Source organism: Pristiophorus japonicus, unplaced genomic scaffold, assembly GCF_044704955.1.
Source record: "Pristiophorus japonicus isolate sPriJap1 unplaced genomic scaffold, sPriJap1.hap1 HAP1_SCAFFOLD_806, whole genome shotgun sequence".
In the NCBI taxonomy this organism is placed as follows: Eukaryota; Metazoa; Chordata; class Chondrichthyes; family Pristiophoridae; genus Pristiophorus; species Pristiophorus japonicus.
Window position 1 is genome coordinate 112,233 of NW_027254725.1, and position 27,750 is coordinate 139,982.

General features: G+C 44.9%; 1 protein-coding gene across 9 annotated transcripts in view; it reads left to right on the plus strand.

Annotated features, from left to right (window-relative positions):
• Window positions 1-27,750, plus strand: part of LOC139257131 (zinc finger protein 436-like) — a 53,869-nt gene that overhangs the window by 15,615 nt on the left and 10,504 nt on the right. For 6 of the 9 annotated variants that reach the window (XM_070874399.1, XM_070874398.1, XM_070874401.1 and 3 more), the window contains one exon: window positions 4,358-6,295. The exons of 2 other annotated variants lie outside the window; for them this stretch is intronic. In XM_070874399.1, coding sequence (XP_070730500.1) covers window positions 4,713-5,639 — 927 coding nt within the window. In that variant the 5' untranslated portion in view covers window positions 4,358-4,712 and the 3' untranslated portion in view covers window positions 5,640-6,295. Of the gene's footprint in view, window positions 1-4,357; window positions 6,296-26,711; window positions 26,797-27,750 lie in introns of those variants that run through there. One more of the 9 variants, XR_011592229.1, reaches the window with a different exon arrangement.

The following is a 27,750-nucleotide window of genomic DNA, read 5'->3' on the forward strand; positions in this document are numbered from 1 at the left end:
TGACCGGGGCCCAGGAGAGGCGTGAGTTTGGGACCTAAAAGGGTCGAGGGTCCAGGGGCAGCACGGGCCAGCCCACACTGCTATATGTGTGCGCGCTCGGTCCGTGCAGCAGAGCTGGTCTCCAGTCGTCTTGGATAACCCTTGCCACTGGACCAAGACCAAGCTCTGTCAAGCCCGTGTGGTGGCTGGTGTGCAACGGCCACCACATGTTTAAAAAAAAATCCACGCACAGACATCTTCCACCCTTCAATATATAGTTTGGGACCTGCAATATTAGGGCCTTGATTGAAACACCTGTGAAATCATTGAACTCATCCCTTTTTGGCGTTGAAGCAAGTCATCCTCGATTCGAGGGACCGCCGAAGAAGAGGGGATTCGGCGATGGTAATGCCTTTGAATGTTATGGGGCGGTGGTTAGACTCTCGCTTGTTGGAGATAGTCATTTCCTGGCACTTGTGTGGCGCGAATGTTACTTGCCACTTATCAGCCCAAGCCTGAATGTTGTCCAGGTCTTGCTGTAAGCAGGCATGGACTGCTCCATTATCTGAGGAGTTGCAAATGGAACTGAACACTGTGCAGTCATCAGTGAACATTCCTAGTTCTGTTTTCATACCTTTGTAGTCGCCTTTATTTAGAATCAGAACACTGGGTTGAGATCTGACTTTCTCACCCTCCAACTGAATTTGAAATTCAACCATGTTATGTTCACTTTTTCCAAGAGGATCCTTAACTACGAGATCATTTATTAATCCTGTCTCATTACACTACCAGATCTAAGATAGCCTGCTCCATGGCTGGTTCCGCAACGTACTGTTCAAGGAAACCATCTCAGAAACACTCTATGAACTGTTGGTCAATTTGATTTGTCTAATGAATATGAAGATTAAAATCGCCCATGATTATTGCCGTACCTTTCTTACAAGCATCGATTATTGCTTGATTTATACTCCATCCAACAGTGTAGCTACTGTTAGGGGGCCTATAGACTACACCCACCAGTGACTTCTTCCCCTTATTATTTCTTATCTCCACCCAAACTGATTCTACATCTTGATCTTCTGAGCCAATATCATTTCTCACCACTGCACTGATCTCATCGTTTATTAACAGAGTTACCCCACCTCCTTTTCCTTTGTCTATCATTCCAAATTGTCAAATACCCCTGAATATTCAGTTCCCAGCCTTGGTCACCTTGCAACCACGTCTTTGTAATAGCTTTCCGATCATACTCATTGTGCCGTTAACTCTTCTATCTTGTTACGAATGCTCCGTGCATTCAGATAAAGAGCTTTTCATTTTGTCTTTTTACCATTTTTCGCTGCTTTGACCCCACGGTCTGTTCCACTCTTATTTTTATACATTCTGTCCCTTCCTGTTACACTCTGGTTATCATTTCCCCCACCGCTACCCTGCTCTATTGCCTTCTCCTTGCTCTTTGACTTTTTAAATTTACGCTCACCTGAACCCTCCCACCCCCCAACCCCCCCCCCCCCCCCCACTATTTAGTTTAAAGGCCTCTTTACAGCCCTAGTTATTCGCTTCGCCAGGACACAAGCACAAGCCTGGTTCAAGTGAAGCCTGTCCCAACGGAGCAGCTCCCTCTTGTCCCAGTACTGGTGCCAGTGCCAGTGCCCCATGAATCGAAACCCATTTCTCCCACACCGGTCTTTGAGCCACGTATTCATCTCTCTGATCATATTTACCCTATGCACATTTGCACGTGGCTCGGGTAGTAACCCAGAGATTGCTGTCTGGGTTCTGCTTTTTAATTTAGCCCCTAACTGCTCAAAATCCCTCAGCAGAACCTCTTTCTTTGTTCTACCTATGTCATTGGTACCTACGTGGCCCACGACAACTGGATCTTCCCCCTCCCACTCCAAGTTCCTCTCCAGCCCAGAGGCGATGTCCTGAACCTTGGAACTGTGCAGGCATCACAGCCTTCAGGACTCCCGCTCATGGCTGCAGAAAACTATACTGTTTCCTACCACTACAGCATTTCTTTTTACTCCCCCCCACCCCCCTTGAATGGCCTCCTGTACCACGGCACTGTGGTCAGTTTGCTCATCCTCCCTGCAGTCCCTGCCTGTGTCCAAGCAGGGAGCACGAATCTCGTACCTGTTGGACAATTGCAAGGGCTGAGGATCCTCCATCACTACCCCCTGCATCCCCACAGCTGCCTCGCTCGTAGTCACACCCTCCTGTCCCTGACCATGGGCCAAAGTTGAATTAATTAATCTAAGGGGTGTGACTGCCTCCTGGAACACAGGGTCCAGGTAACTCTCCCCCTCCCTGATGTGTCGCAGTGTCTGCAGCTCGGACTCCAGCTCATCAACGTGGAGCCGAAGTTCCTCGAGCAGCCAACACTTACTGCAGATGTGGTCACCGTGGACCTCAATGGGGTCAACCAGCTCCCACATGCAGCAGCAGTAACACATTGCCTGCCCTGCCATCTCGAATGTATTTAGTTAAGTTTTCACGTTTTGAAAGTTTAGATTTTTAATCCCAGCTCTTAATTTAAACCAATGCCAAGAAAAGAGAGAAAAACTGACCAACCAATCACTTCCCTGCTTTCCTGTGATGCCACACTTTGAATCTTTTTATTTCTTATCCTCCCAGGTCACTTGGTGCTCATTCGGCTGTCTGCTCGGCTGACTCACGCCCTTTGTAGGCTTGCCGCTGATCCCACTCTCGCGCCCTTTCCGAAGGGATGGGCATAAGTAGGTTTTTTCCCTCGTGTTGTTTCTCTCACCACCTGGTCAGTAGTGGTGCTACCGAGCCAGTCTTGATGGACATTGAAGTCCCCCACCCAGAGTACATTCGGTGCAGCTTGCTACTCTCAGTGCTTCTTCCACGTGGTGTTCAACATGGAGGAGTACTGATTCATCAGCTGAAGGAGGGCAGTAGGTGGTAATCAGCAGGAGGTTTCCTTATCTATGCTTAACCTGAAGCCACGAGACTTCATGGGGTCCTGAGTCAATGTTGAGGACTCCGGGCCACACCCTCCCGACTGTATACTACTGTACCGCTACCGGTGGGACAGGACATACCCAGGGATGGTGATGGAGGAATCTGGGATATTGGCTGAAAGGCATGATTCTGTGAGTATAACGATGTCAGGCTGTTGCTTGACTAGTCTGGGCCATCTCTCCCAATTTTGGCACAAGTCCCCAGATGTTGGTGAGAAAGACTGGGCTGGGTGGGCCATTGTCGGGTCCGTAGCCGGTGCGGAGGTCGATGCCGAGTGGTCCGTCCGGTTTTATTCTTATTATTGTTTTTCGTAGCGGTGGATCAATTGATGAATCAATATGATCTTATTGAATGGTGGAGCAGGCTCGAGGGGACAAAGGGCCTACTCCTGCTTCTAATTCTTATGTGCTTATACCCTAGCCCAGACCCTGTTTCTATATTAAGAGCAATGGTCCCAACACTGACCCTGGGGACACCACTGTTTACATCCCTCCAGTCTGAAGAACATCCATTAACCACTACTCTCTGTTTTCTAACCTTTACCCAACTTCCTCTCCACACTGCCCCACTCTCTTTAATACCATGAGCCTTAATTTGATCAACAAGTCTCCTATCCGGCACCTTATCAAACATCTTTTGACAATCCATCGACACAACATCCATTGCATTTCCTTTCTCGCTGCACTTTGTTATTTCCTGCAATAATCCCTGCTGTCTATCCTGAATGAATCCATTTCACTACCAAATGTTGCAACGTTTACTTCTGTAGCTAGAATCCCCCTGCGCACGGGACCGGGCTGTGCTCTGAGCAGGCGCAGTGCCAATGTTGGAGGTGGTCTGAGGCGGAAGTGACATTCTGCGAGTTGGTAGGAGCTTGTGGGCTCAGCGGAGGAATTAGACCCCTGGGTGGGCTGGGCAGCTTCATAAACACTGGTGTAGGCCTCAGGCCTCAAATATGAGCCCGCAGGCTCCATGTTTGACCTGCGATGATAGACCCGACCGCTCGGGGTAACTAGCTGAATTCTTGGACAGGATCAGGGCGCCTGTGTGGCCATCTTGGTACAGGAGCAGAGGGCAGGCGGGGCTTTAGGGTCCCAGTGACCTTGAGAGAAAATCATTTCCTCATTTATTCTCAGTCTGCACACATGGGATGTAGAACTGAACCCAACCAGAGAAGAGGGAGTGAGAAAACTGCAGATGGAAGAAAGAAATGATGGAGGTGGTGCGATGAGTTTGGATTTCACCACAGGGTGGAGGGAGAGTGTGTGGGATGGGAATTTACAGCTTTGGGGAACAAGAGACGAAAGAATGTTCCATAAAAAGTAGGATTGTCTGTCCTCAATTTCTATCCTGCACTTCCAGTGCTGACTTTCGTAAACACCTTTTACAGGATATTAGAAGAGGAGGATTTACAGATGGGAAACTCGAACCAATCATATCAAGATCTGACAGAGTCACTCGATTCACTTGAATATCATCAGCCTTTGAATGTGAAAGGAGAAACGTTTGTCTGCTCTGTCTGTGGGAAAAGATTTCAAACATCAATGTGACTGGAAAAGCACCGAGACACACACACCCGAGTGAGAGTGTTCCAGTGCCCTGATTGTGGAAAGAGCTTCAACCAGTTACACAGCCTGAAAAAACATCGCATCATTCACAGCGGGGAGAAACCGTACACGTGTTCTGTGTGTGGACGAGGCTTCAACTGATCGTCAAACCTGGAGAGACACAAGGACACCTGCACCATGGAGAATCCATGGAAATGTGGGGACTGTGGGAAGGGATTCAATTGTCCCTCTGCGCTGGAAACTCATCGACGCAGTCACACCAGGGAGAGGCCGTTCACCTGCCCTGCGTGTGGGAAGGGATTCACTCGTTCATCCCACCTCACTGAACACCAGCGAGTTCACACTGGGGAGAGGCCGTTCACCTGCACTGTGTGTGGGAAGGGATTCACTTATTCATCCAGCCTGCTGGCACACAAGCGAATTCACACTGGGGAGAGACCGTTCACCTGCTCCGTGTGTGAGAAAGGATTCACTTGTTCATCCAGCCTGGTGAGACACCAGCGTGTTCATACTGGGGAGAGGCCGTTTACCTGTCCCGTGTGTGGGAAGAAATTCACTGCATCTTCACACCTCATTGAACACAAGCGAGTTCACACTGGGGAGAGACCGTTCGTCTGTCCCGTATGTGGGAAACGGTTTGCTAAATCATCTCATCATCTGAGTCACCAGCGAGCTCACACAGGAGAGAGGCCGTTCATCTGCTCTGTGTGTGGAAATGGATTCACTAATTCATTCGAGCTTCATGCTCACCAGCGTATTCATACCGGGGAGAGACCTTTTACCTGTTCTGTGTGTGGGAAGGCATTCATTCGTTCATCCCACCTCACTGAACACCAACTTGTTCACACCAGTAAGAGACCGTTTAAATGTTCTGACTGTGAAAAGAGCTATAAAAGCAGAAATGATCTGATGAAACACCAACGCACTCACACTGGGGAGAGGCCGTTCATCTGCTCCGAGTGTGGGAAGGGCTTCACTCTTTCTTCCAACCTGCTGACACACCAACGCATTCACACTGGGGAGAGGCCATTCATCTGCTCCGAGTGTGGGAAGGGCTTCACTCGTTTATCCAACCTTCAGTCACACCAGCGAGTTCACAAGTGACTGCAGGGGTTGGATTCTGCTTTTATTGTTGCCGTTAATCACATCCAGGACTGAACCATGTTCACTTGGACAGTTGGAGTTTGTTGCTGCTGGTGTAATTAATCCCTCTAACTGGGCTGGAGTTTAATTTTCTGGATATCATAGAATCATAGAATGGTTACAGCACAGAAGGAGGCCTTTCGGACCGTCGAGCCCGTGCCGGCTCTCTGCAAGTCCCACTCCCCACCCTTTCCCCGTGGCCCTGCAAATGTTTTATTTCCGGTACTTATCCAATTCCCTTTTTGAAAGCCACAATTGAATCTGCCTCCACCACCCTTTCAGGCAGTGCATTCCAGATCCTAACCACTCGCTGCTTAAAGAAAAGTTTTTTCTCATGTTGCCTTTGGTTCTTTTGCCAATCACCTTGAATCTGTGTCCTCTGGTTCTCAATCCTTCCGCCAATGGGAATATTTTCTCTCTACTCTGTCCAGACCCCTGATGATTTTAGAGCACCTCCATCAAATCTCCTCTCAACCTTCTCTGTTCTAAGAAGAACAACCCCAGCTTCACCAGTCTATCCATGTAACTGAAGTCCCTCATCCCTGGAATCATTCTTTTAAATCTTTTCTGCACCCTCTGTCAAACAACGATGAAATAAATCAGCTTTGTTTCCTACATACAGTGAGTCGATTCCTTGATTTCTCCACGAGGAGACTAATTGATGTCCTGTTACCGACTGTTCCTTTTCTCCTTTGTATTTATAAAGTGCCTTTCACGGCCTCTGTTTTAGTGATGTTGGTTGAGGGATAAATGTTAGCCAGGACACCAGAGAGATTTCTTCAAAATAACGTCATGGAATCTTTTATGCCCACTTGAGAGGTCAGATGGTTCTGATTCTCAGAAGATCAAGATGTAGAATCAGTTTGGGTGGAGATAAGAAATAATAAGGGAAATAAGTCACTGGTGGGAGTAGTCTATGGGCTCCCTATCAATAGCTACACTGCAGGACAGCATCTAAATCAAGAAATAATGGAGGCTTATAAGAAAGATACTGCAATAAGCATAGACGATTTAAATCTTTATATTGATTGGATATATCAAAATAAAGATTAGGTAGCCTTGAGGAAAAGTTCATAGAGTGTATTCGGGATGTTTTCTTAGAACAATGCGCTGTGGAACCAACCAGGGAGCAGACTATTTTAGAATTGGTAATGTGTAATGAGACTGAGATTAATTCATGATCTCATAGTAAAGGATCCTCTTGGGAAGAGTGATTATAGTATGGTAGAATTTCAAATTCGGTTTGAGGGTGAGAAACTTGGGTCTCAAAATAGTGTCCTGAAAAATAAAGGCAATTACAAAGGAAGGGTAAGACAGTAGATAAGGAGTGGCAGATATTTAAGGAGATATTTCATAACTCAGCAAAGATATATTCCAATGAGAAAGAAAGACTCTAAGAAGGATGAACCATCCATGGCTAACTAAGAAGTAAAGGGTGGTATCAAATTGAAAACAAAGGCATACAATGTTGTGAAGATTAATGAAGGCCAGAAGATTGGGAACTTTTTAGAAAATAGCAAAGGACGACGAAAAAAAAGGGAATAAATTGAGAATAAACTAGCAAGAAATATAAAAACAGACAGTACGAGCTTCTACAGGTATATAAAAAGGAAGCGAGTAGCTAAGTTGGTTCCTTAGAAGAGGAGACTGGGGAATTAATAATGGGAAACAAGGAAATGGCAGAGAATTTGAATAAATATTTTGTATCGGTCTTCACTGCAGAAGACACTGAAAGCATCCCAATAATTGATAATCAAGGGGCTATTGGGAGGGGAGAACTTAAAACAATCACTATTGCTAGGGAGAAAAGGTACTAGGCAAACTAATGGGACTAAAGGTGGACAAGTCCCCTGGTCCTAATAGCCTGCATCCTCGGGTCTTAAAAGAAATGGCTGCAGAGATGGTGGCCACATTGGTTGTAATCTACCAAAAATCCCTGGATTCTGGAGAGATCCCAGCAGATGTAATTCCCCTATTTAAGAATGGAGGGAGACAGAAAGCGGGAAACTGCAGACCAGTTAGACTAACATGTCATTGGGAAAATGCTGGAGTCCATTATTTAGAAAATCATAATGCAGTCAAGCAGAGTCAGCATGGTTTTATGAAAGGGAAATCATGTTTGACAAATTTGATGGCGTTCTTTGAGGATGTAATGAACAGGGTGGATAAAGGGGAACCAGTAGATGTCATGTATTTGGATTTCCAGAAGGCATTCGATAAGATGCCACATAAAAGGTTACTGCGCAAGAGAAGAGCTCATGGGATTGGGGGTAATATATTAGCATGGAGAGAGGATTGGCTAACTAACAGAAAACAGAGAGTAGGGATAAATGGGTCATTTTCAGGCTGGCAAACTGTAACTAGTGGGGTGCCTCCACAGGGATCAGTGCTGGGGCCTCAACTATTTACAATCTATATTAATGACTTGTATGAAGGGATCGAGTGAATGTAGCTAAACTTGCTGATGATACAAAGATAAGTGGGAAAGCAAGTTGTGAGGAAAACTCAAATAATCTACAAAGGGATATAGATCAGCTTAGTGTGTGGGCAAAAGTTTGGCAGATGGAGTATAATGTGGGAAAATGTGAGGTAATCCACTTTGGTAGGAAAAATAAAAAAGCAAATTATTATTTAAATGGGGAGAGATTAGAAAATGCTGCAACACCGAGGAATCTGTGGTCCTTGTACATGATGCACAAAAAGTTAGCATGCAGGTACAGCGTAATTAAGAAGGCAAATGGAATGTTGGCCTTTATTGCAAGGGGGATGCGTATAAAAGTAGGGAAGTCCTGCTACAACTACACTGTTGGTGAGACCACACCTGGAGTACTGCGTACAGTTTTGGTCTCCTTATTTAAGGAGGGATATACTTGCATTGGGGGCAGTTCAGAGAAGGTTCACGAGGTTGATTCCTGAGATGAAAGGGTTGTCTTATGAAGAAAGGTTGAGCAGGTTGGGCCTATATTCATTGGAGTTTAGAATGAGAGGTGATCTTATTGAAACATATAAGATTCTGAGGGGGCTTGACAGGGTAGACGCAGAGAGGATGCTCTCCCCTGTGGAGGAATTTAAAACTAGGGGGCATAGTTTCAGAATAAGGGGTCGCCTATTTAAAATGGAGATGAGGAGGAATTTCTTCTCTGAGGACCATGAACCTTTGGAATTCTCTGCCCCAGAGAGCTGTGGAAGCTGGGTCATTAAATATATTTAAGGTGGAGATAGACAGATTTTTGAACGATAAGGGAGTCGAGGGTTATGAGGAGCGAGTAGGGAAGTGGAGTTGAAGGCAAGATCAGATCAGATCAGCCATCTTATTGAATGACGGAGCAGACTCGAGGGGCCAAATAGCCTACTCCTGCTCCTATTTCTTCTGCTTTTATGGGGTCTCATGTGAAAGAAGGCACCCCCGACAGTGCAGCGCTCCCTCTGCACTGCATTGGAATGATTTTATGCTCCATGCTCTGGGGGTGGACTTGAACCCACAACCTACTGACTCAGAGACTACCACTGAGCCACAACTAACACCGCATTGCTCGGGATTATTTGAGTTCTCTTGCCGTCTGTTACTCCCACGGGTAAGTCCGAGCTCCCCATACCTTCAAGAGTGCCTCTCCTAGCCTTGCGATCAGAGAATCATAGAAATTTACAGCACAGAAGAGGGCCATTCGGCCCATCATGTCCGTGCTTGCTGACAAAGAGCCTTCCAGCCTGATCCCACTTTCCAGCTCTTGGATCGTAGCCTTGTAGGTTACGACACTTCAAGTGCATATCCAAGTAATTTTATAAATGCTATGAGGGTTTCTGCCTCGACCACCCTTTCAGGCAGTGAGTTTCAGACCCCCACCAACCTTGGTGAAAATATTTCTCCTCAAATCCCCTCTAAATCTCCTACCACTTACTTGAAATCTATGCCCCATGGTTATTCAACCCTCTGCTGAGGGAAATAGGTCCTTCCTATCTGCTCTATCTAGGACCCTCATAATTTTATACACCTCAATTAGGTCTCCTAAGTCTCCTCTGTTCCAAAGAAAACAACCCCAGCCTATCCAATCTTTCCTCATAGCTAAAATTCTCCAGTCCAGGCATCATCCTCGTAAATTTCCTCTAACCTCTCTGGGGCAGTCACATCTTTCCTGTACTGTGGTGACCAGAACTGCACGCAGTACTCTAACTGTGGCCTAAGTAGTTTTTTATACAGTTCAAGCATAATCTCCCTACTCTTCTATTCTATGCCTCGGCTAATAAAGGCAAGTATCCCGTATGCCTTCTTAACCACCCCCCTTTGTCCCTCTACACTTCTCAGTGTCCTACCATTTATTGTGTATTCCATTTCCTTATTAGCCCTCCCCAAATGCATTACCTCACACTTCTCCGGATTGAGTTCCATTTGGCATTGTTCTGCCCACCTGACCAGTCCATTGATACCTTCCTGCAGTCTACTGCTTCTTCATTATCAAGCACAGGGCCAATTTTTGTATCATCTGCAAACTTCTTAATCATACCTCTTATATTCAAGTCCAAATCATTGATTATATATATATCACAAAAAGCAAGGGACCAAGTACTGAGCCCTGCGGAAGCCCACTGGAAACTACCCTGGGAGGGTGGAGAAGGAGATTTACTCTGTATCTAAACCAGGCTGTAGTTGGCCTGGGAGTGTTTGATGGGGAGTATAGAGGGAGCTTTACTATATATATATATATATATATATATATGTAGAGGGAACTTAACTCTGTACCTTGCCCGTGCTAAATATGACCTGGGAATGTTTGATGGGACAGTACAGAGGGAGCATTACTCTGTCACTAACCCGTGTTGTCTATGCCCTGGGAGTGTTTGAAGGGTCAATGTGGAGGGAGCTTTACTCTGTATCTAATCCCTGCTGTACTACATGTCTTATTACATTAATATATTTGCAGAATTGGCATATAATGAATTTCAACACTGATAAATGTGAGATATTGCATTTTGGTAACAGAAATAAGGAGGTCACATATTAGTTGGAAAACCAGAATCTAAATGGGGCAGAAGAGCAAAGTGATCTCGGAATACAAATGCAAAAATCACCAAAGTAGCAACGTAGGTTAATAAGGCCGTTAAAAAGAGCAAACCAAGCACTCGGGTTTATTTCCAGGGGGATTGAATTAAAAAGTAGCTAAGTTATGTTGAACTTGTATCGAACCTCGGTTAGACCACATTTGGAGTACTGTGTACAATTGTGATCTCCATATTATAAAAAGGATATAGAGGCATTGGCGAGGGTGGAAATTAGGTTTACAATTATGATACCAGAAATGCGAGGTTATGCCTATTAGGAAAGGATGAACAGGCTGGGTCTCTTCCTCTTGAAAAGAGAAGATGACTTTTGTTTTAATTCGTTCATGGGATGTGGGCTTCGCTGGCAAGGCCAGCATTTATTACCCATCTCTAATTGCCCTTGAGAAGATGGTCGTGAGCCACTTTCTTGAACCGCTGCAGTCCGTGTGGTGGAGCGGTGCGGTCAGGGCGAAGGAGCGGCGAGAGATTGTAGAGGGACATGATCGGGACCTAGGAGAGGCGTGAGTTTGGGGACCAGAAGAGGCGAGGGCGCAGGGGCAGCACGGGCCGTCCACACTGTGTCATATGTGCGCATTAGGTCCGTGCAGCACAGCTGGTCTCCAGTCGTTTTGGTTAATCCTTGCCACTGGACCAAGACCTAGCTCTGTCAAGCCCGTGTGGTGGCTGGTGTGCAACGGTCTCCATACGTTAAAAGAAATCCACGCACAGGCATCTTCCACCCTTCAACATGTAGTACGGGACCTGGAATTTTAGGTCCTTCATTGAAACACCTGTGAACTTTTTGACGTGGAAGCAAGTCATCCTCGATTCGAGGGACTGCCTATGATGATGGTGAGGGAGGGAGTGCCAGGATTTTGACCCAGCGACGAAGGAACGGTGATATTCTTACATATCAGGATGGTGTGTGACTTGGAGGGGAACGTGCTGGTGGTGGTGTTCCCATGTGCTTGCTGCCCTTGTCCTTCTAGATGGTAGAGGTCACTGGTTTGGGAGGGGCTGCCGAAGAAGCACTCTCATATCTCCACCTGTTTCTTTCTCAATTTCTCTCTCTTCCCCCACCTTCTCTCTCTCTCTCTCTCTCTCTAATTCACATTTGCTCTATTAAGAACATAAGAAATAGGAGCAGGAGTAGGCCATTTGGCCCTCGAGCCTGCTCCGCCATTCAATAAGATCTCTACCTCTCTCATTTCTCTCTGACTCACTGTCTCTCACTCTTTCCACCTTTCTCTTCTCTGCTTCTCTGTCCCTCTTTCTGCTATGTTCTCAGTCTACCTCTCTCCGCCTCTTTCACCCCTCTCTCTTCTCTCTGCCTTATTCTCTTCTCTCTTGCCATCCCGGCCAATATCTTATCTTCCTTTCCTCTCTTTCTCTGCCTCATTCTGTCTCTCCCACTCCCCCTTTTGGATTTAAGTCTCTCTGTCTCACTTACTTTGCTGTCTGTTTGATCTCACTCTGTCCAGCTCTCTCTCCCTTCCGTGTCAATCTTCCTCTCACTCATTTGCTCTCTCTCCCTTCGTGCGGATTGGAAGGTACCAAATATAACCCCACTATTTAAGAAAGGAGGGAGAGAGAAAACAAGGAACCACAGACCAGTTAGTCTGACATCAGTAGTAAGGAAAATGCTAGAATCTATTATAAGGATGTGGTAACAGGGCACTATTAAAAATAATAATAGGATTGGGCAGAGTCAATACGGATTTATAAAACTGAAATCATGTTTGACAAACCTGTTAGCGTTTTTTGAGGTGGTAACTAGCAGAATAGATAAGGGGGGAACCAGTGGATATGGTGTATTTGGATTTTCAGAAGGCATTCGACAAGAGATAATTAAACAAAATTAGAGCTCATAGGATTGGGGGTAATATACTCACATGGATTGAGGATTGGTTATAAAATCATAAAATAGTACAGGACAATATAAGCTTAAACCAAAGTAAGTAATAGAACAGGTTAGATTATAATGTGTGATGTTTATACCTATAATTATGAAACTAATAAGATACAACAACTAACAGCAGGCAGGGGAGTTTAGGGATAATTGGAAAATTACTGAAGAAAAGTAACTGCTGGGAACCAGGGAAAGTGTACTTGTAAATCACAGATTAGAGAAGTTCCAGCTGTCTTTTCCCAGCTTCCTGCCAAAACCCAGAGATGGATCACTGCAGGGTATAAAAGTGAGGGGAGACTGATGTAAGGGGGCAGTCGGGACTGGAGACACCTAAGATCAAGCTCAGGGCGCCCGAGGTTCCATCCAGTGGGCTGACCTTGTGTCATTTACTGTGGACACGAGCATGGATTGAGGATTGATTAACGGACAGAAAACAGAGTAGAAATAAACGGGTAATTTTCGGGTTGGCAGGCTTTAACTAGTGGAGTGGTACGGTAAGGATCAGGGCTTGGGCCCCAGCTATTCACAATATATATATCAATGATTTGGATGATATCCAAGTTTGCTGATGATACAAAGCTAGGTGGGAATGTAAATTGTGAGGATGATGCAAAATGCAAAGAAACTTCAAAGGGATATAGATGGGCTAAGTGAGTGGGCAAGAAGATGGAAAATGGAATATAATGTGAAGTTATCCACTTTGGTAGGAAAAATAGAAAAGCAGAGTAGTTTATAAATGTTGAAAGATTGGAAAATGCTGTTGTTCAGAGGGTCCTGGGTGTCCATGTATATGAATCACTGAAAGTTAACATGCAGGTACAGGAAGCAATTAAGACAGCAAATGGTATGTTGACCTTTCTTATAAGAGGATTTGAGTATAAGAGTAAAGATGTCTTACTGCAATTACATACTGCCCTGGTGAGACCACATTTGAAGTATTGTGTACAGTTTTGGTCTCCTTGCCTAAGAAAGGATATACTTGCCATTGAGGAATGAAGGTTCACCAGACTGATTCCTGGGATGAGGGGATTGTCCTATAAGGAGAGATTGAGTGGATTAGGCCGACATTCTCTGTAGTTTAGAAGAATGAGAGGTGATCTAATTGAAACATACACAATTCTTAAAGGGCTTGACAGGGTAGATGCAGGAAGGATATTTCCTCTGGCTGGGAGTCTGGAACCAGGAGTCACAATCTCAGATTAAATGGTCGGCCATTTAGGACTGAGATGAAGATAAATTTCTTCTCTCAGAAGATGGTGACTCTTTGGAAGTCTCTACCCCAAAGGGCTATGGATGCTCAGTCTTTGAGTATATTCAAGACAGGTTGATACATTTTTGAATATTAAGGGGTGAAGGGATATGAGGGAAGTGGAGTTGAGGTAGAAGATCAGCTATGATATTCTTGAATGGTGGATCAGGCTCGAGGGGCCGAATGGCCTGCTCCTATTTTTTTATGTTCTTATAACGTAACATAAGTGGATTGGAGTCACTGTTAATCTAGTGGAAAACTTGCTTTAGGTTCTAACTTCTGCTGCACCTCTGACACAGTTGACTACTCCATCCTCCTCCAGTGCCTCTCCACCAATGTCCAGCTAGGTGGGACTGCACTCGCCTGGTTCCATTCTTACCTATCTAATTGTAGCCAGAAAATATCGTGCAATGGCTTCTCTTCCCACTCCTTGTTTCCCTCTTATTTCTCATCTATATACAGAAATCAGTTTCTGTATGTATGCTGAGGACACCCAGCTCGACCTCTCCACCATTTGTCTTGACCCATGCTTGGTATCTAAATTGTCAGATTGCTTGTCCGACATCCAGTACTGGATGAGCAGAAATTTTCTACAATTAAATATTGGGAAGACCGAAGCCATTATCTTTGGTCCCCGCCACAAACTGCATTCCCTAACCACTGACTCCATCCCTCTCCCTAGCATCAACCTGAGGGAGAACAAGATTGCTTGCAACCTAGGTGTCATATTTGACCCAGAAATGAGTTTCCAGCTACATATCCGTGGCATAACTAAAACCGCCTTGTTCCACCTCCGTAGCATTACCCACCTCCGCCCCTGCCTCAGCTCTTGTGCTGCTGAAACCCTCACTCATGTCTTTGTTACCTCTAGACTTGACTACTCCAACTCACTCCTGGCCAGTCTCCCACATTCCTCACTATGTAAACTTGAAGTCATCCAAATCTCAGCAGCCCCCCATGTACTAACCCACCGCATCAAGTCAAGATCACCCGTCATTCCTGTGCTTTCTGACCTACATTGGCTCCCAGTTAAACAAAGCCTCGATTTCAAAATTCTCATCCTTGTTTACAAATCACTCCATGGTCTTGCTCCTCCCTATCTCTCTAATCTTTTTCAGCCTCACAACCCCACAAGATATCTTGCTCCTCAAATTCTGACCTCTTGAACATCCCTCATTATAACTGCTCAACCACCATTTTCCAATCCTCTCTGGCTTTAGATATGGTGCTGGAGGACTACTAATGTGGTACTTTTGTTTCAGAAGGGAGAAAGGGATAGACTGAGTAATTACAAACCAGTCAGCCCAACCTCCGTGGTAGGAAAATTATTGGAAAAAATCCTGAAGGACAGGATAAACCTTCACTTAGAAAGATACGGATTAATCAAGGACAGTCAGCACGGATTTGTTAAGGGAAGGTCGTGTCTAACTAACTTGATTGAATTTTTCGAGGAGGTAACCAGGAGGGTGGATGAGGGCCAAGCGTATGATGTAGTGTATATAGATTTTACAAAGCTTTTGATAAGGTCCCACATGGCAGATTGGTCACGAAAGTAAAAGCCCATGCGATCCAGGGCAAAGTGGCAAGTTGGATCCAAAATTGGCTCAGAGGCAGGACGCAAAGGGTAATGGTTGATGGATGTTTTTGTGACTGAAAGGATGTTTCCAGTGGGGTTCCGCAGGGCTCAGTACTAGGCCCCTTGCTTTTTGTAATATACTTGAATATAGACTTGAATATAGGGGGTATGATTAGGAAGTTTGCAGATGATACTAAGCTGTGTAGTTGATAATGAAGAAAGCTGCGGACTGCAGGAAGATATCAATCAACTGGTCAAAACAGTGGCAAATGGAATTTAATCCAGAGAAGTGTGAGGTAATGCATATGAGGAGGGCTAACAAGGAAAGGGAATACACATTAAATGGTAGGACACTGAGAAGTGTAGAGGAATAAAGGGACCTTGGAGTGCATGTCCACAGATCCCTGATAGTAGCAGTACAGATAGATAAGGTGGTTAAGAATGCATACGGAATGCTTTCCTTTATTAGCCGAGGCACAGAATACAAGAGCAGGGGGTTATGCTTGAACTGTTTCAAAAAAAATAGCTGGAGTACTGCGTGCAGTTCTGGTCACCACATTACAGGAAGGACATGATTGCACTGGAGAGGGTACAGAGGAGATTTATAAGGATGTTGCCAGGAGTGGAGAATCTTAGCTATGAGGACAGATTGGATAGGCTGGATTTGTTTTCCCTGGAACAGAGGAGGCTGAGAGGAGACCTCATTGAGGTGTATAAAATTATAAGGGCCTAGATATAAAGGGGATAGAAAGGGCTTATTTCCCTTAGCAGAGGATTCAACAACCAGGGGGCATAAATTAAAATAATTGGTAGAAGATTTAGAGGGGATTTGAGGGGAAATTTCTTCACGCAGAGGGTTGTGAGGGTCTGGAACTCACTGCCTGAAAGGGTGGTAGAGATAGAAACCCTCCCCCACATTAAAAAAATACTTGAAATGTGCACTTGAAGTGTTGTAACCTGCAGGGTTACAGCTGGATAGCCTCTTGTTGGCCGGCACGGGCACGATGGGCCAAAATGACCTCCTTCTGTGCTGTAAACTTCTATGATTCTACTTCCAATATAAATAGCTGTGACGTGGTGCATTTTGGTAGGTGGAATAGGAGGCCACGTACTCCGTGTCAGGTGTGGCTCAGTGAGTAGCACTCTAACCTCTGAGTTATAAGATTGTGGGTACAATTCCCACACCAGGGATTTGAGCACAAAAATCTAGGCTGACAATCCAGTGCAGTGCTGAGGGAGTGCTGCACTATCAGGTGCCGTCTTTCAGAAGCGACGTTAAACCACAGCCCCGTCTGCTCCCTCAGGTGCATGTAAAAGGTCCCGTGACACTATTTCGAGGAAGAGCAGAGGAGTTATTCCCGGTCTCCTGGCCCGTATTTATCCTTCAACATTACAAAAACAGATTGTCTGGTCGTTATCCTCTAGAGGATGAGATGGGGAATTAATAATGGAGAACAAGGAAATCACAGAGATGTTGAACAAATATTTTGCATCGGTCTTCACGGTAGAAGGCACTAAAAACATCCCAATAGTGGATAATCAAGGGGCTATATGGAGGGAGGAACTTAACACTATCACTAATGAAGTCGTACTCGGTAAAATAATGGGACTAAAGGTGGACAAGTCCCCAGGACCTGATGACTTACATCTTAGGGTCTTAAAAGAGGTGGCTACAGAGATAGTGAATGCATTGATTGTAATATACCAAAATTCCCTGGATTCTGGGACAATCCCAGTGGATTGGAAAACCGCAAATGTAACGCCTCTATTTAAAAAAGGAGGCAGACAAAAAGCAGGAAACTATAGACCAGTTAGCCTAACATCTGTCGTTGGGGAAAATGCTGGAGTCCATTATTAAGGAAGCAGTAGCGGGACATTTGGAAAAGCATAATTCAATCAAGCAGAGTCAGCATAGTTTTATGAAAGGGAAATCATGTTTGACAAATTTGCTGGAGCTCTTTGAGGATGTAACGAGTAGGGTGGATAAGGGGGAACCAGTTGATGTGGTTTAATTGGATTTCCAGAAGGCATTCGATAAGGTGCCACATAAAAGGTTATTGCACAAGATAAAAGTTCACGGGGTAGGGGGTAATATATTAGCATGGGTAAAGGATTAGCTAACTAACAGAAAACAGAGAGTCGGGATAAATGGGTCATTTTCCAGTTGGCCAACAGTGAATGGTGGGGTGTCGCAGGGTGCGAGGTCCTCAACTATTTACAATGTATATTAATGACTTGATGAAGGGACCGAGTGTAATGTAGCCAAGTTTGCTGATGATACAAAGATGGGTGGGAAAGCAAGTTGTGAGGAGGACACAAAAAAATCTGCAGAGGAATATAGACAGGCTAAGTGAGTGGACAAAAATCTGGCAGATGGAGTATAATGTGGCAAAATGTGAGGTTATCCTCACATTGACCCACTTTGGCAGTAAAAATAGAAAAGCAAATTACAATTTAAATGGAGAAAAATTGCAAAGTGTTGCAGTACAGGGGGATCTGGGGATCTGGGGATCCTTGTGCACGAAACACAAAAAGTTAGTATGCAGGTACAGCACGTAATCAGGAAGGCAAATGGAATGTTAGCTTTTATCGCAAGGGGATAGAGTATAAAAGCAGAGAAGTCCTGCTACAACTGTACAGGGTATTGGTGAGGCCACACCTGGAGTACTGCATACAGTTTTGGTCTCTATTTAAGGAAGGATATACTTTCACTAGAGGCTGTTCAGAGAAGGTTCACTAGGTTGATTCCGGAGTTGACTTATGAAGATGGGTTGAGTAGGTTGGGCCTATACACATTGGAGTTCAGAAGAATGAGAGGTGATCATATTGAAACATACAAGATAATGAGGGGGCTTGATAAGGTGGATGCACAAAGGATATATCCACTCATAGGGGAACTAAAACTAGGGGACATAGTCTCAGAATAAGGGGACCGCCCATTTAAAACTGAGATGAGGAGGAACTTTTTCTGAGGGTTGTAAATCTGTGGCATTCTCTGCCCCAGAGAGCTGTGGAGACTGGGTCTTTGAATATCCTTAAGGCGGAGATAGACAGATTTTTGAGTGATAAAGGAATACAGGGTTATAGGGAGCGGGCAGGGAAGTGGAGCTGAGTCCATGATCAGAACAGCCATGATCTTATTGAATGGCGGAGCAGGCTCAATGGGCCGAATGGCCTACTCCTGCTCCGATTTCTTATCTTCTCATCACATTGCTGTTTGTGGGAGCTTGCTGTGCGCAAATTGGTGCTGCGTTTCCCACACTACAACAATGACTACACTCCAAAAGTACTTCATTTGCTTTAAAGCTTTGTTTTGAGATGTGTGGTGGTGGTGAAAGGTGCAATATAAATGCAAGTCTTCCATTTTTGGGAAAAAAGTGTCTAAATGGTGTTGAGGAGCAAAGAGATCGAGGGCAGGGGGGGCAATTATTTGGGCTGGAGGGCCATTTAACAAAGTTTTGGTGAGCTGTTGAGTGCCGCCCACCAATATTCCACCAATCGCTGGGTCCCGCGCAGACCGATCCCCAGCTCCTGCCATTGGAAGAGACACTGCGCATGTGCAGCTGCATCGTGCCCGGCTGTGCAGCAAATTTAAAGGGACCGTGCGCAAAAAAAATTAGAACATTGCATAAACATAAATTTATGTAGTAGTCAGATGCTATCTTACATACACATCTTGTATCCGGTACTGCTTAGAAATGAAACATAGAAAATAGGTGCAGGAGTAGGCTATTCGACCCTTCGAGCCTGCACCACCATAGAATATGATCATGGCTGATCATGCACTTCAGTACCCCATTCCTGCTTTCTCTCCATATCCCTTGATCCCTTTAGCCGAAAGGGCCACATCTCACTCCCTTTTGAATATATCTAACGAACTGGCCTCAACAACTTTCTGTGGTAGAGAATTCCACATGCTCACAACTCTGAGTGAAGAAGTTTCTTCTCATCTCGGTCCTAAATGGCTTACCCGTTATCCTTAGACTGTGACCCCTGGTTCTGGATTTCCCCAACATCGGGAAGATTCTTCCTGCATCTAACCTGTCCAATCCCGTCAGAATTTTATTTATTTCTATGCGATCCCCTCTCATTCTTCTAAATTTTGTTGAATATAAGCCTAGTCAATCCAGTCTTTCTTCATATGTCAGTCCTGTCATCCCAGGAATCAGTCTGGTGAACCTTCGCTGCACTCCCTTAATAGCAAGAATGTCCTTCCTCAGATTAGGAGACCAAAACTGTACACAATATTCAAGGTGTGGCCTCACCAAGGCCCTGAACAACTGTAGTAAGACCTCCCTGCTCCTATACACAAATCCTCTCTCTATGAAGGCCAACATGTCATTTGTCGCCTTCACCGCCTGCTGTACCTGCATTTCAACTTTCAATGACTGATGTACCATGACACCCAGGTCTCGTTGCACTCCCCTTTTACTAACCTTTCACCATTCAGATAATCTGCCTTCCTGTTTTTACCACCAAAGTGAATAAGCTCACATTTATCTACATTATACCGCATCTGCCATGTATTTTCCCACTCACCTAACCTGTCCAAGTCACCCTGCAGCCTCTTAGCATCCTCCTCACAGCTCACACTGCCACCCAGTTTAGTGTCATCTGCAAACTTGGAGATATTACATTCAATTCCTTTGTCTAAATCATTAATGTATATTGTAAATAGCTGGGGTCCCAGCACTGAACTTTGCGTTACCCCACTAGTCACTGTCTGCCATTCTGAAAAGGACCTGTTTATTCCTACTCTTTGCTTCCTGTCTGCCAACCAGTTCTCTATCCACGTCAGTACATTAACCCCAATACCATGTGCTTTAATTTTGCACACCAATCTCTTGAGTGGGACCTTGTCAAAAGACTTTTGAAAGTCTAAATACACCACATCCACTGGCTCCCTCTTGTCCACTCTACTAGTTACATCCTCAAACAATTCTAGAAGATTTGTCAAGCATGATTTCCCTTTCATAAATCCATGCTGACTTGGACCGAATCAAAGATAAAAGTTGAAAATGTTGTGGTATCTTCTGGTCTCTCTAAATCAGTGCTGTGAAATAGAACTGTAGCCCCTTTAGAGCCTGTGTCAGCATCATTTTCCCACCTCAGTCATCATTATGTCCCTCTGCAAAGATTACTAATGCCGTCCCAATTGGTGCGAGATGAGAACTCCCCTGCCATTGTACCGGGAGAAGAAAGATGCAGAGCCAGTCACTGTGTTCGGTAAAAGATTTGTGGAGATCAGCAGTCATGACTCCACTCTAAATTGGATACGGCATATTCTAATACGCAGTGCATTCTGGGTACTGATGTCTGCCATTGGCGTCTAGAATTACGGAACGGATCCTTTTAAGATCGGGCCAGAGAGAATCGCTTTGGCGAATTATTAATTTGAATGAAGTATTACTATGTTTTTTCTTTGGCTGCAGTTCGGGTCTGTCTCTGACTCATGAGAAGTGAAAGTGGATAGACGAATGTGCAGCTCGAGATCCGGCTCGCTTTCTATTTCTGTCCCATCCAGCGGGCCGGATGGAATGTCTTGGCAGGCCGGAAATGGTCCATGGGCCGTATTTTGCCCACCACTGATCGAGGGGGACAGATGCACAAATCATTAAAAGCAGGTTAACAAGGCAATGGAAATGTAAATAAAGCACTGGATCTCATTTCTAGAGTAAGAGAATTGCAAAGTAGCGAAGTTTTGTTAAACGTATATAGAACTTGGTTGGACCACACTTGGAATACTGTGTTCAGTTTTGGTCTCATATTATGAAAAAGATATACAGGCACTGTGGCTGTTGCAAAAAAGATTTCCAAGGATGACACCAGAAGTAAGAGGTTATAAGTATCCAGAATGGCTGAACATGCTGGGGCTCTTTCTCTAGAAAAGAGAAGGCTCATAGAGATCTTTATAATTATGTTGCTGTTTGTTAGGATCAATGTAGAGAAGATGTTACCACTTGTGGGGAGTCCAAAACTAGGAACTAAATATAAGATAGTCACTAATAAATCCAATCAGGAATTCAGGAGAAACCTCTTTACCCAGAGAGTGGTTAGAATGTAGAGCTTGCTAGCACATGGAGTTAAGGTGAATAGCAGAGTGCCTTTAAGGGGAAGCTAGATACGTACATGAGGGAGAAAGGAATGGAAGGATATGATAGGGTGAGGTGAACTAAGGTGAGAGAATGCTCGTGTGGAGCATAAACACCGTCATGGACATGTTGGGAGGAATGGCTTGTTTCTGTGCAGTAAATACTATGTAATTCTCTAGTGAATTCTGAAAAGACGTGTTACAGCATTCGAAACAATCTTCAGCAGTCGGCTGGGTGTCACAGAGGGTCAAAACACTGACCTTTCACCCCTACCAATCTGAAGGATGTGTAAAATGAATGTGGGGAGTTCAAACACAGTCCTTGGTGAGATTTGTACCAAACCAAGCCCGAAATCAGCAGACAGACTGACGAACAAGTGCCTTTAAAAGTCTGCTTAAACCCTTAACCCATGTGTGTGTTTCAGCATGTCTGTGCATGTGTGTGTTTGTCTTTGTGTGTCAATATACAGACACAGAACCCAACCTAACAAAAATCAGTCAGTCTGAGTCTTGAACGCTTCAGTTGAGCTCCAGCTTTTTGGGGGAGAGATTTCCAGATTGCGACTGACGTTTGTGTGAAGAAGTGCATCCTGGCCACACCCCTGAACGGTCTCGCTTTAATTTTAAGTTTATTCCTTGTTCTGGACTCTTCCACCAGATGAAATAGTATCTCTCTCTCTCTCTCTATCATCATAAACATGTCAATAATATCATCCTTCATTTTCTATCTTCAAGGAAGTAAAAGACTTGTCTATGCCACCTGCCCTCATAATTTAACCCTTTTAGCCCCGGTATCAATCTGCTGAATCTGTGCTGCACCCCCGCCAAAGCTAATACATCATTCGTGAGGTCCAGAACTGAACACAATTCTCTCGATGACCTCTTCCTTTGCATGGTTTAGTTTGCGTAGATGCAATTCATCCAGTCCCGAAGATTTATCGTTTCTAAGTTTTCCTAGTTTATAAATTCAGGAACAGAAATGGTTTAGAGTAGGGCTGGGGACAGAGTGACAGTAGTAATGCCAAGGTAATGAGGATGTGCTCAGTATTGTATGTGCCCTGGGAGTGCTTGATGGTGACACTGGAGATAAAGTGGAGGAAGGAACATCGGAACAGGAACAGGCCATTCAGCTCCTCGAGCCTGTTCCCCCATTCAGTGAGATCAGGGCTGATCTGACTCTTAACTCCTTCTACCTGCTTTATCTCCGTATCCTTTTATACCCCTGCCCCGAAAAATCTGTTCATCCACAGCTCCGAGCTTCTCGCCAGTTAGAGAAGTGTATATGTGTCTATCTTTGTGGCTGTGTATGTGTTTATGTATATATTTTGATATATGAATGTGTATGTGCTTCTGTGGGTATGTCTCTACATGTGTGTATGTGTCTGTGTGAGATTGTCTCTTCCTCCTTGTTCTATTGGTCACTAAATACAGTTTAGTATCAATGTGTCTCGGCCATTCACCTCCCCAGAAAGTGCTGAATTTTCTGTTTCAATTGGTGCATTCTAATCAATTTGATTCTGGTATTTAACAGCAGAAAACAACTGTTCCAGAGTCTCAGCAAATGAATCTCTATTTGGATTAGTTCACCCTATGGAGCAGTTGCCAGGACTGAACAGGAGTAGGCCATTGAGCCCCTCGAGCCTGTTCCCCCATTCAATGAGATGATGGCTGATCTATGACCTTACTCCATATACCCACCTTTGGCCAGATCCTTTAATACTTTTAGTTAACAAACAGCTATCAATCTCCGATTTAAAATTAACAACTGACCTAGCATCAATTGGTGTTTGAAGAAGCGAGTTCCAAACTTCTACCACCTATTATGTATAAATGTGTTTCCTCATTTCACTGCTAAAAGTTCTGGCTCTAATTTTTAGACTATGCCCCGAGTCCGAGAATCCCCAAGGGAAATAGTTTCTCTCTATCTACCCCATCTGTTCCGCTTAATATCTTAAACTTCGATCAGATCAGCCCTTAACCTAAATTCTAGGGGATACAGCTCTAATTTGTGTAATTTTTCCTCATATCTTAAACTTTCGAGTCCGAGTATCATTCTGGTAAATCTACGCTGCACTCCCTCCAAGGCCAATATAACCTTCCTAAGGCATGGTGCCCAGAACTGCTCTCAATGCTCCAGGTGTTGGCTAACCAGGGCTTTGTATAGCTGCAGCATAACCTCTACCCCCTAGTATTCTAGTGCTCTCGATGTAAAAACCAGCATTCCATCAGCCTTTCTGATTATTTTCTGTACTTGTTCATGACATTTTAATGATCTATGTACCTGGACTCCCAAGTCTCTGTGGACCTCCACTGTTTTTAGCTTTTCATCATTTACTAAGTACCCTCTTGTATCCTTTTTAGGTCCAAAGTGTCTACATTGAAATCGATTTGATGCAGTTTTGCCCATTAACTTAATCTATCGCTATCGCTATCCCTTTGTAATTTGATGCTTTCAACTACACTGCCTGCAATGCCGCCTATCTTTTGTCAGGGGCAAATTTCGATATATGACTTTCTATGCCATCAACTAAGTCATTGATAAATACTGAAGATAGTTGAAGCCCCAACACAGATCCCTGTGGGACACCACATCCTGCCAACTTGAGAACCAACCTTTGTCCCTACCCTCTGTCTCCTACAGCTCAGTCAATTTCCTAACCAGGTCAATAATTTGCAATGAATTCCTACTATCACCACATTCCTCCACCCTGCTTGTGATCCACTTATCTGTGATGTTACAAGACAAAAGCTAAATTCCAATCTAGTGATTATTTACCTTATTCAACGAATACCTACCAGTGAATTCGTACTATCACCAAATTAATCCACTCGGCTTGTGTGAACGATCCAGTGATGGATTCCCACCAGCCCGAGCTCTCTCTCTCTCTCAATCTACTGGGCCTTGTTTTTCATTATTTTTGACAGCCTGTGTCTGTTTTTGAAGCAGTTTGGTCATTTTGTGCATTTATCTGAAACTTTTGAATAATTGGCAAAATGATCTGCTGAGTGTATTTCCAGAGAACACCTATGCCGCGAGGGAGCAGGGTTCATAGCCAGGTTAAAATAGAATAAACCCAAACTCACATTCCAGAGATTGACAGGTACTGAAACAAAACCTACACTCACATATTAGAAACTGACAGGTACAGAGTAAAACCCACACTCTCCCACCATAAACTAAGGATAAAAAAAACACACTCGCATACTAGAAACTGACAGGTAGAGTAAAACCCACACTCGCATCACAGAGACTGACAGGTACAGAATAAAACCCACATTCCCATAGCAGAGACTGACAGGTACAGAATAAAACCCACACCCAGTTATCAGAACAATAATATGCAGCAAGTAAAACCCATAGTCCCCTATCAGAAATGACAGGGGCACACTCACACACCAGAGACTAACGGAAAGAGTAAAACTCTTTAGGAAATCCCACTCCAGTGTCTGGCTCACCGAATCATTTTGTTGGTAATTCGGATTATAATTAAAATCCTCTCAATGTGGCCTATTTAATTAGAGATAAAATCAACTTATGAAACAATCCCATTTTTGCTGATTTAGATGTGACAAAAAGATGTCTGAGCATGCGCTAAATACATGCTGCTCCGCTCCTCCCATCCCCGCCCAGTGTTTAAACCGACGGGAAGGGCCCAGGCGAGCTCCCCTCATCCAGCTCTGTGCTGGGCTGATGATCGTTGAACACATCAGGGAGCAGAAATATCCCGGGCCAGAGTAAGAGAGCAAACAGCAGCCTCCTTACAGCAGCTCATCACATTGGGACTGTGTCCGCAGATGGGCTTTGAGTCGGGGTAAGTTCAGCGGCAGTCGGGGGCTGTTTGTAAGGGGCAGAGTGGAGCAGGAACTAGTTCCGGAACATGGAGTGAGTGGGAGAAGGGAGAGGCCATTCTCGGGCTGTGTGTGTACGGTGTAAGGTAACAGAGAAAGTAAATCACCTCGCTCTTTCAAATCAGTGCTGCTTTCTTTCCCCAAATCAGTAGTGGATGTTCCTGTTGTTCTTGGATAGTGAACAGTGGAAACACAGCCTGACAGTGAGGATGTGAGGAGTGTCACAAAGTGCATCTATTGCAGGCACCAGGATAGGAGTGTGACAGGAGACATTTCAAAAATGGGTTATTTTGTTTTGGTGTGTTGAATTCTCTAGAACCATGTTGCAGCTGATCGAGAGATACATTGTCGCTCCCTCAGATACATCTGTGACATTCTGTTAACTGTACAGGCTCTCAGCTCTGTTTCATTAGACTGAAAACAATTGTTGTACAGCCCAGGTACCTGTGCTTATAATCCAGGAAGCGATTCAGAATTTTACAGATTGTCCCATGTGAGTGGGAGATATAAACCTGGACTGTGCCAATCGGGTGTTCCCATTCATGGACCAGTGCTGGGTTTGGGTTGTGTCTGGATGCTGATAACTTACTATCGAACCGTCTGACACAGCTGGTGTGGGGAATCTGATCACTCGCTGCACCTCCGCCACAACCGTCCCGCTCCTCTGCTCATGGTCGTGGCGGAGGTGTGGTGAGTGATCGAGGCGGAGGGACATTGAGGGATCATGGCTGAGATTCGGTGGGTGATCGTGGCGGAGGTTCGACGAATGTTTGGTGTGGATGTGCGGTGGGAGATCATGGCGAAGGTGCGGCGAGTGTTTTGTGGCGGAGGAGCGCTGAGAGATCATGGCGGAGGTGCAGAGAATGAGGGTACAGGGCCCAGAAGAGCCGAGGGCCCAGGGGCAGCACAGGCCAGTCCTGGTCAACCCTTGCCACTGGATAAAGTCCTAGCTCTGTCAAGCCCGTGTGGTGGCTGATGTGTAATGGTCACCACACGTTAAAAAAAATCCACGCACAGGCATCTTCCACCCTTTCAAATGGAGTTCAGGACTGGAATATCGGGTCCTTCATTGAAACATCTGTGAACTCACGTGGAAGCAAGTCATCCTAGTTCGAGGGACTGCCTATGATGATGATGATGAGAGAATCTGAGTGCCGCTGCACTGCAGTGAGGTCAGACAATGTCACTGTTTGTATCGCGCATTCCTCTCTCCAGATACTTTACTTTATTATAAAAATATACATTAATTATAACTTTATTGTTATAGTCTAAGGGCACCTGTCCATGACTTGTACCTAATATTTTTCTCATTATTCTTGGAGCAAAATACTTCACCCCCAGAATAAATGTGATCTTTCCTCCACCCGGAACACAAGGAACAGTGCAGGCAGCTCCTTCTCACACACAGTAAGTACATTATCACTCACAGCGCGCAGAGACACAGAACTGACCTCAATCATATTGTCACAGGCAGCAGAAGCTGTCAGTCCCACAGTGATCCAAATCCCAAAGTTACATTATGAATCTTACAGTCACTTGGAACAGTACAATAAGTCCAAACATATCGCTCTGAGAGGCAGATCCATTTTCACCCCCTTACTCACACACAAGGACTGACTGACACGGTGTCAATCCACACTGGTGTCGGTACACTGACTCTCAAACCCAGCAACTAACATACAAGAGCAGGGAAACGGAGGTAATGGACTGAACCAAACCTCCTCCTGAGACAATCACAGATAATCGCAAACTAGCATAGGCCTAAAGAAGGAACAGAATCCAACAGTCACACAGAGCAAGAATAGCACGTACAAGAGACTGTCAATTACATAATGAATCTCGCACTCTCACACATCACCATTCTAATAGAGGCAGAGTGAATCTCACACTCTCAAACAGTAGCAGAAACTGACAGCTACAGAATGAACCCCACACCCACAAACAGTGCCATGGACTGAGAGACACAGAATGAACCCCACACCCACACAGTGCCAGAGACTGAGACACACAGAATGGACCCCACACCCACACACAGTGCCATGGACTGAGAGACACAGAATGAACCCCACACCCACACAGTGCCAGAGACTGAGACACACAGAATGAACCCCACACCCACACACAGTGCCAGAGACTGAGACACACAGAATGAACCCCACACCCACACACAGTGCCATGGACTGAGATACACCCACACAGTGCCAGAGACTGAGACACACAGAATGGACCCCACACCCACACGCAGTGCCAGGGACTGAGAGAGACAGAATGATACATACTCTCGGGCACACTGAATGACAGATTGAGATTGAATCACAATCACATATGGTAACAGACTGACTGACTGGCAGATATAGGTTA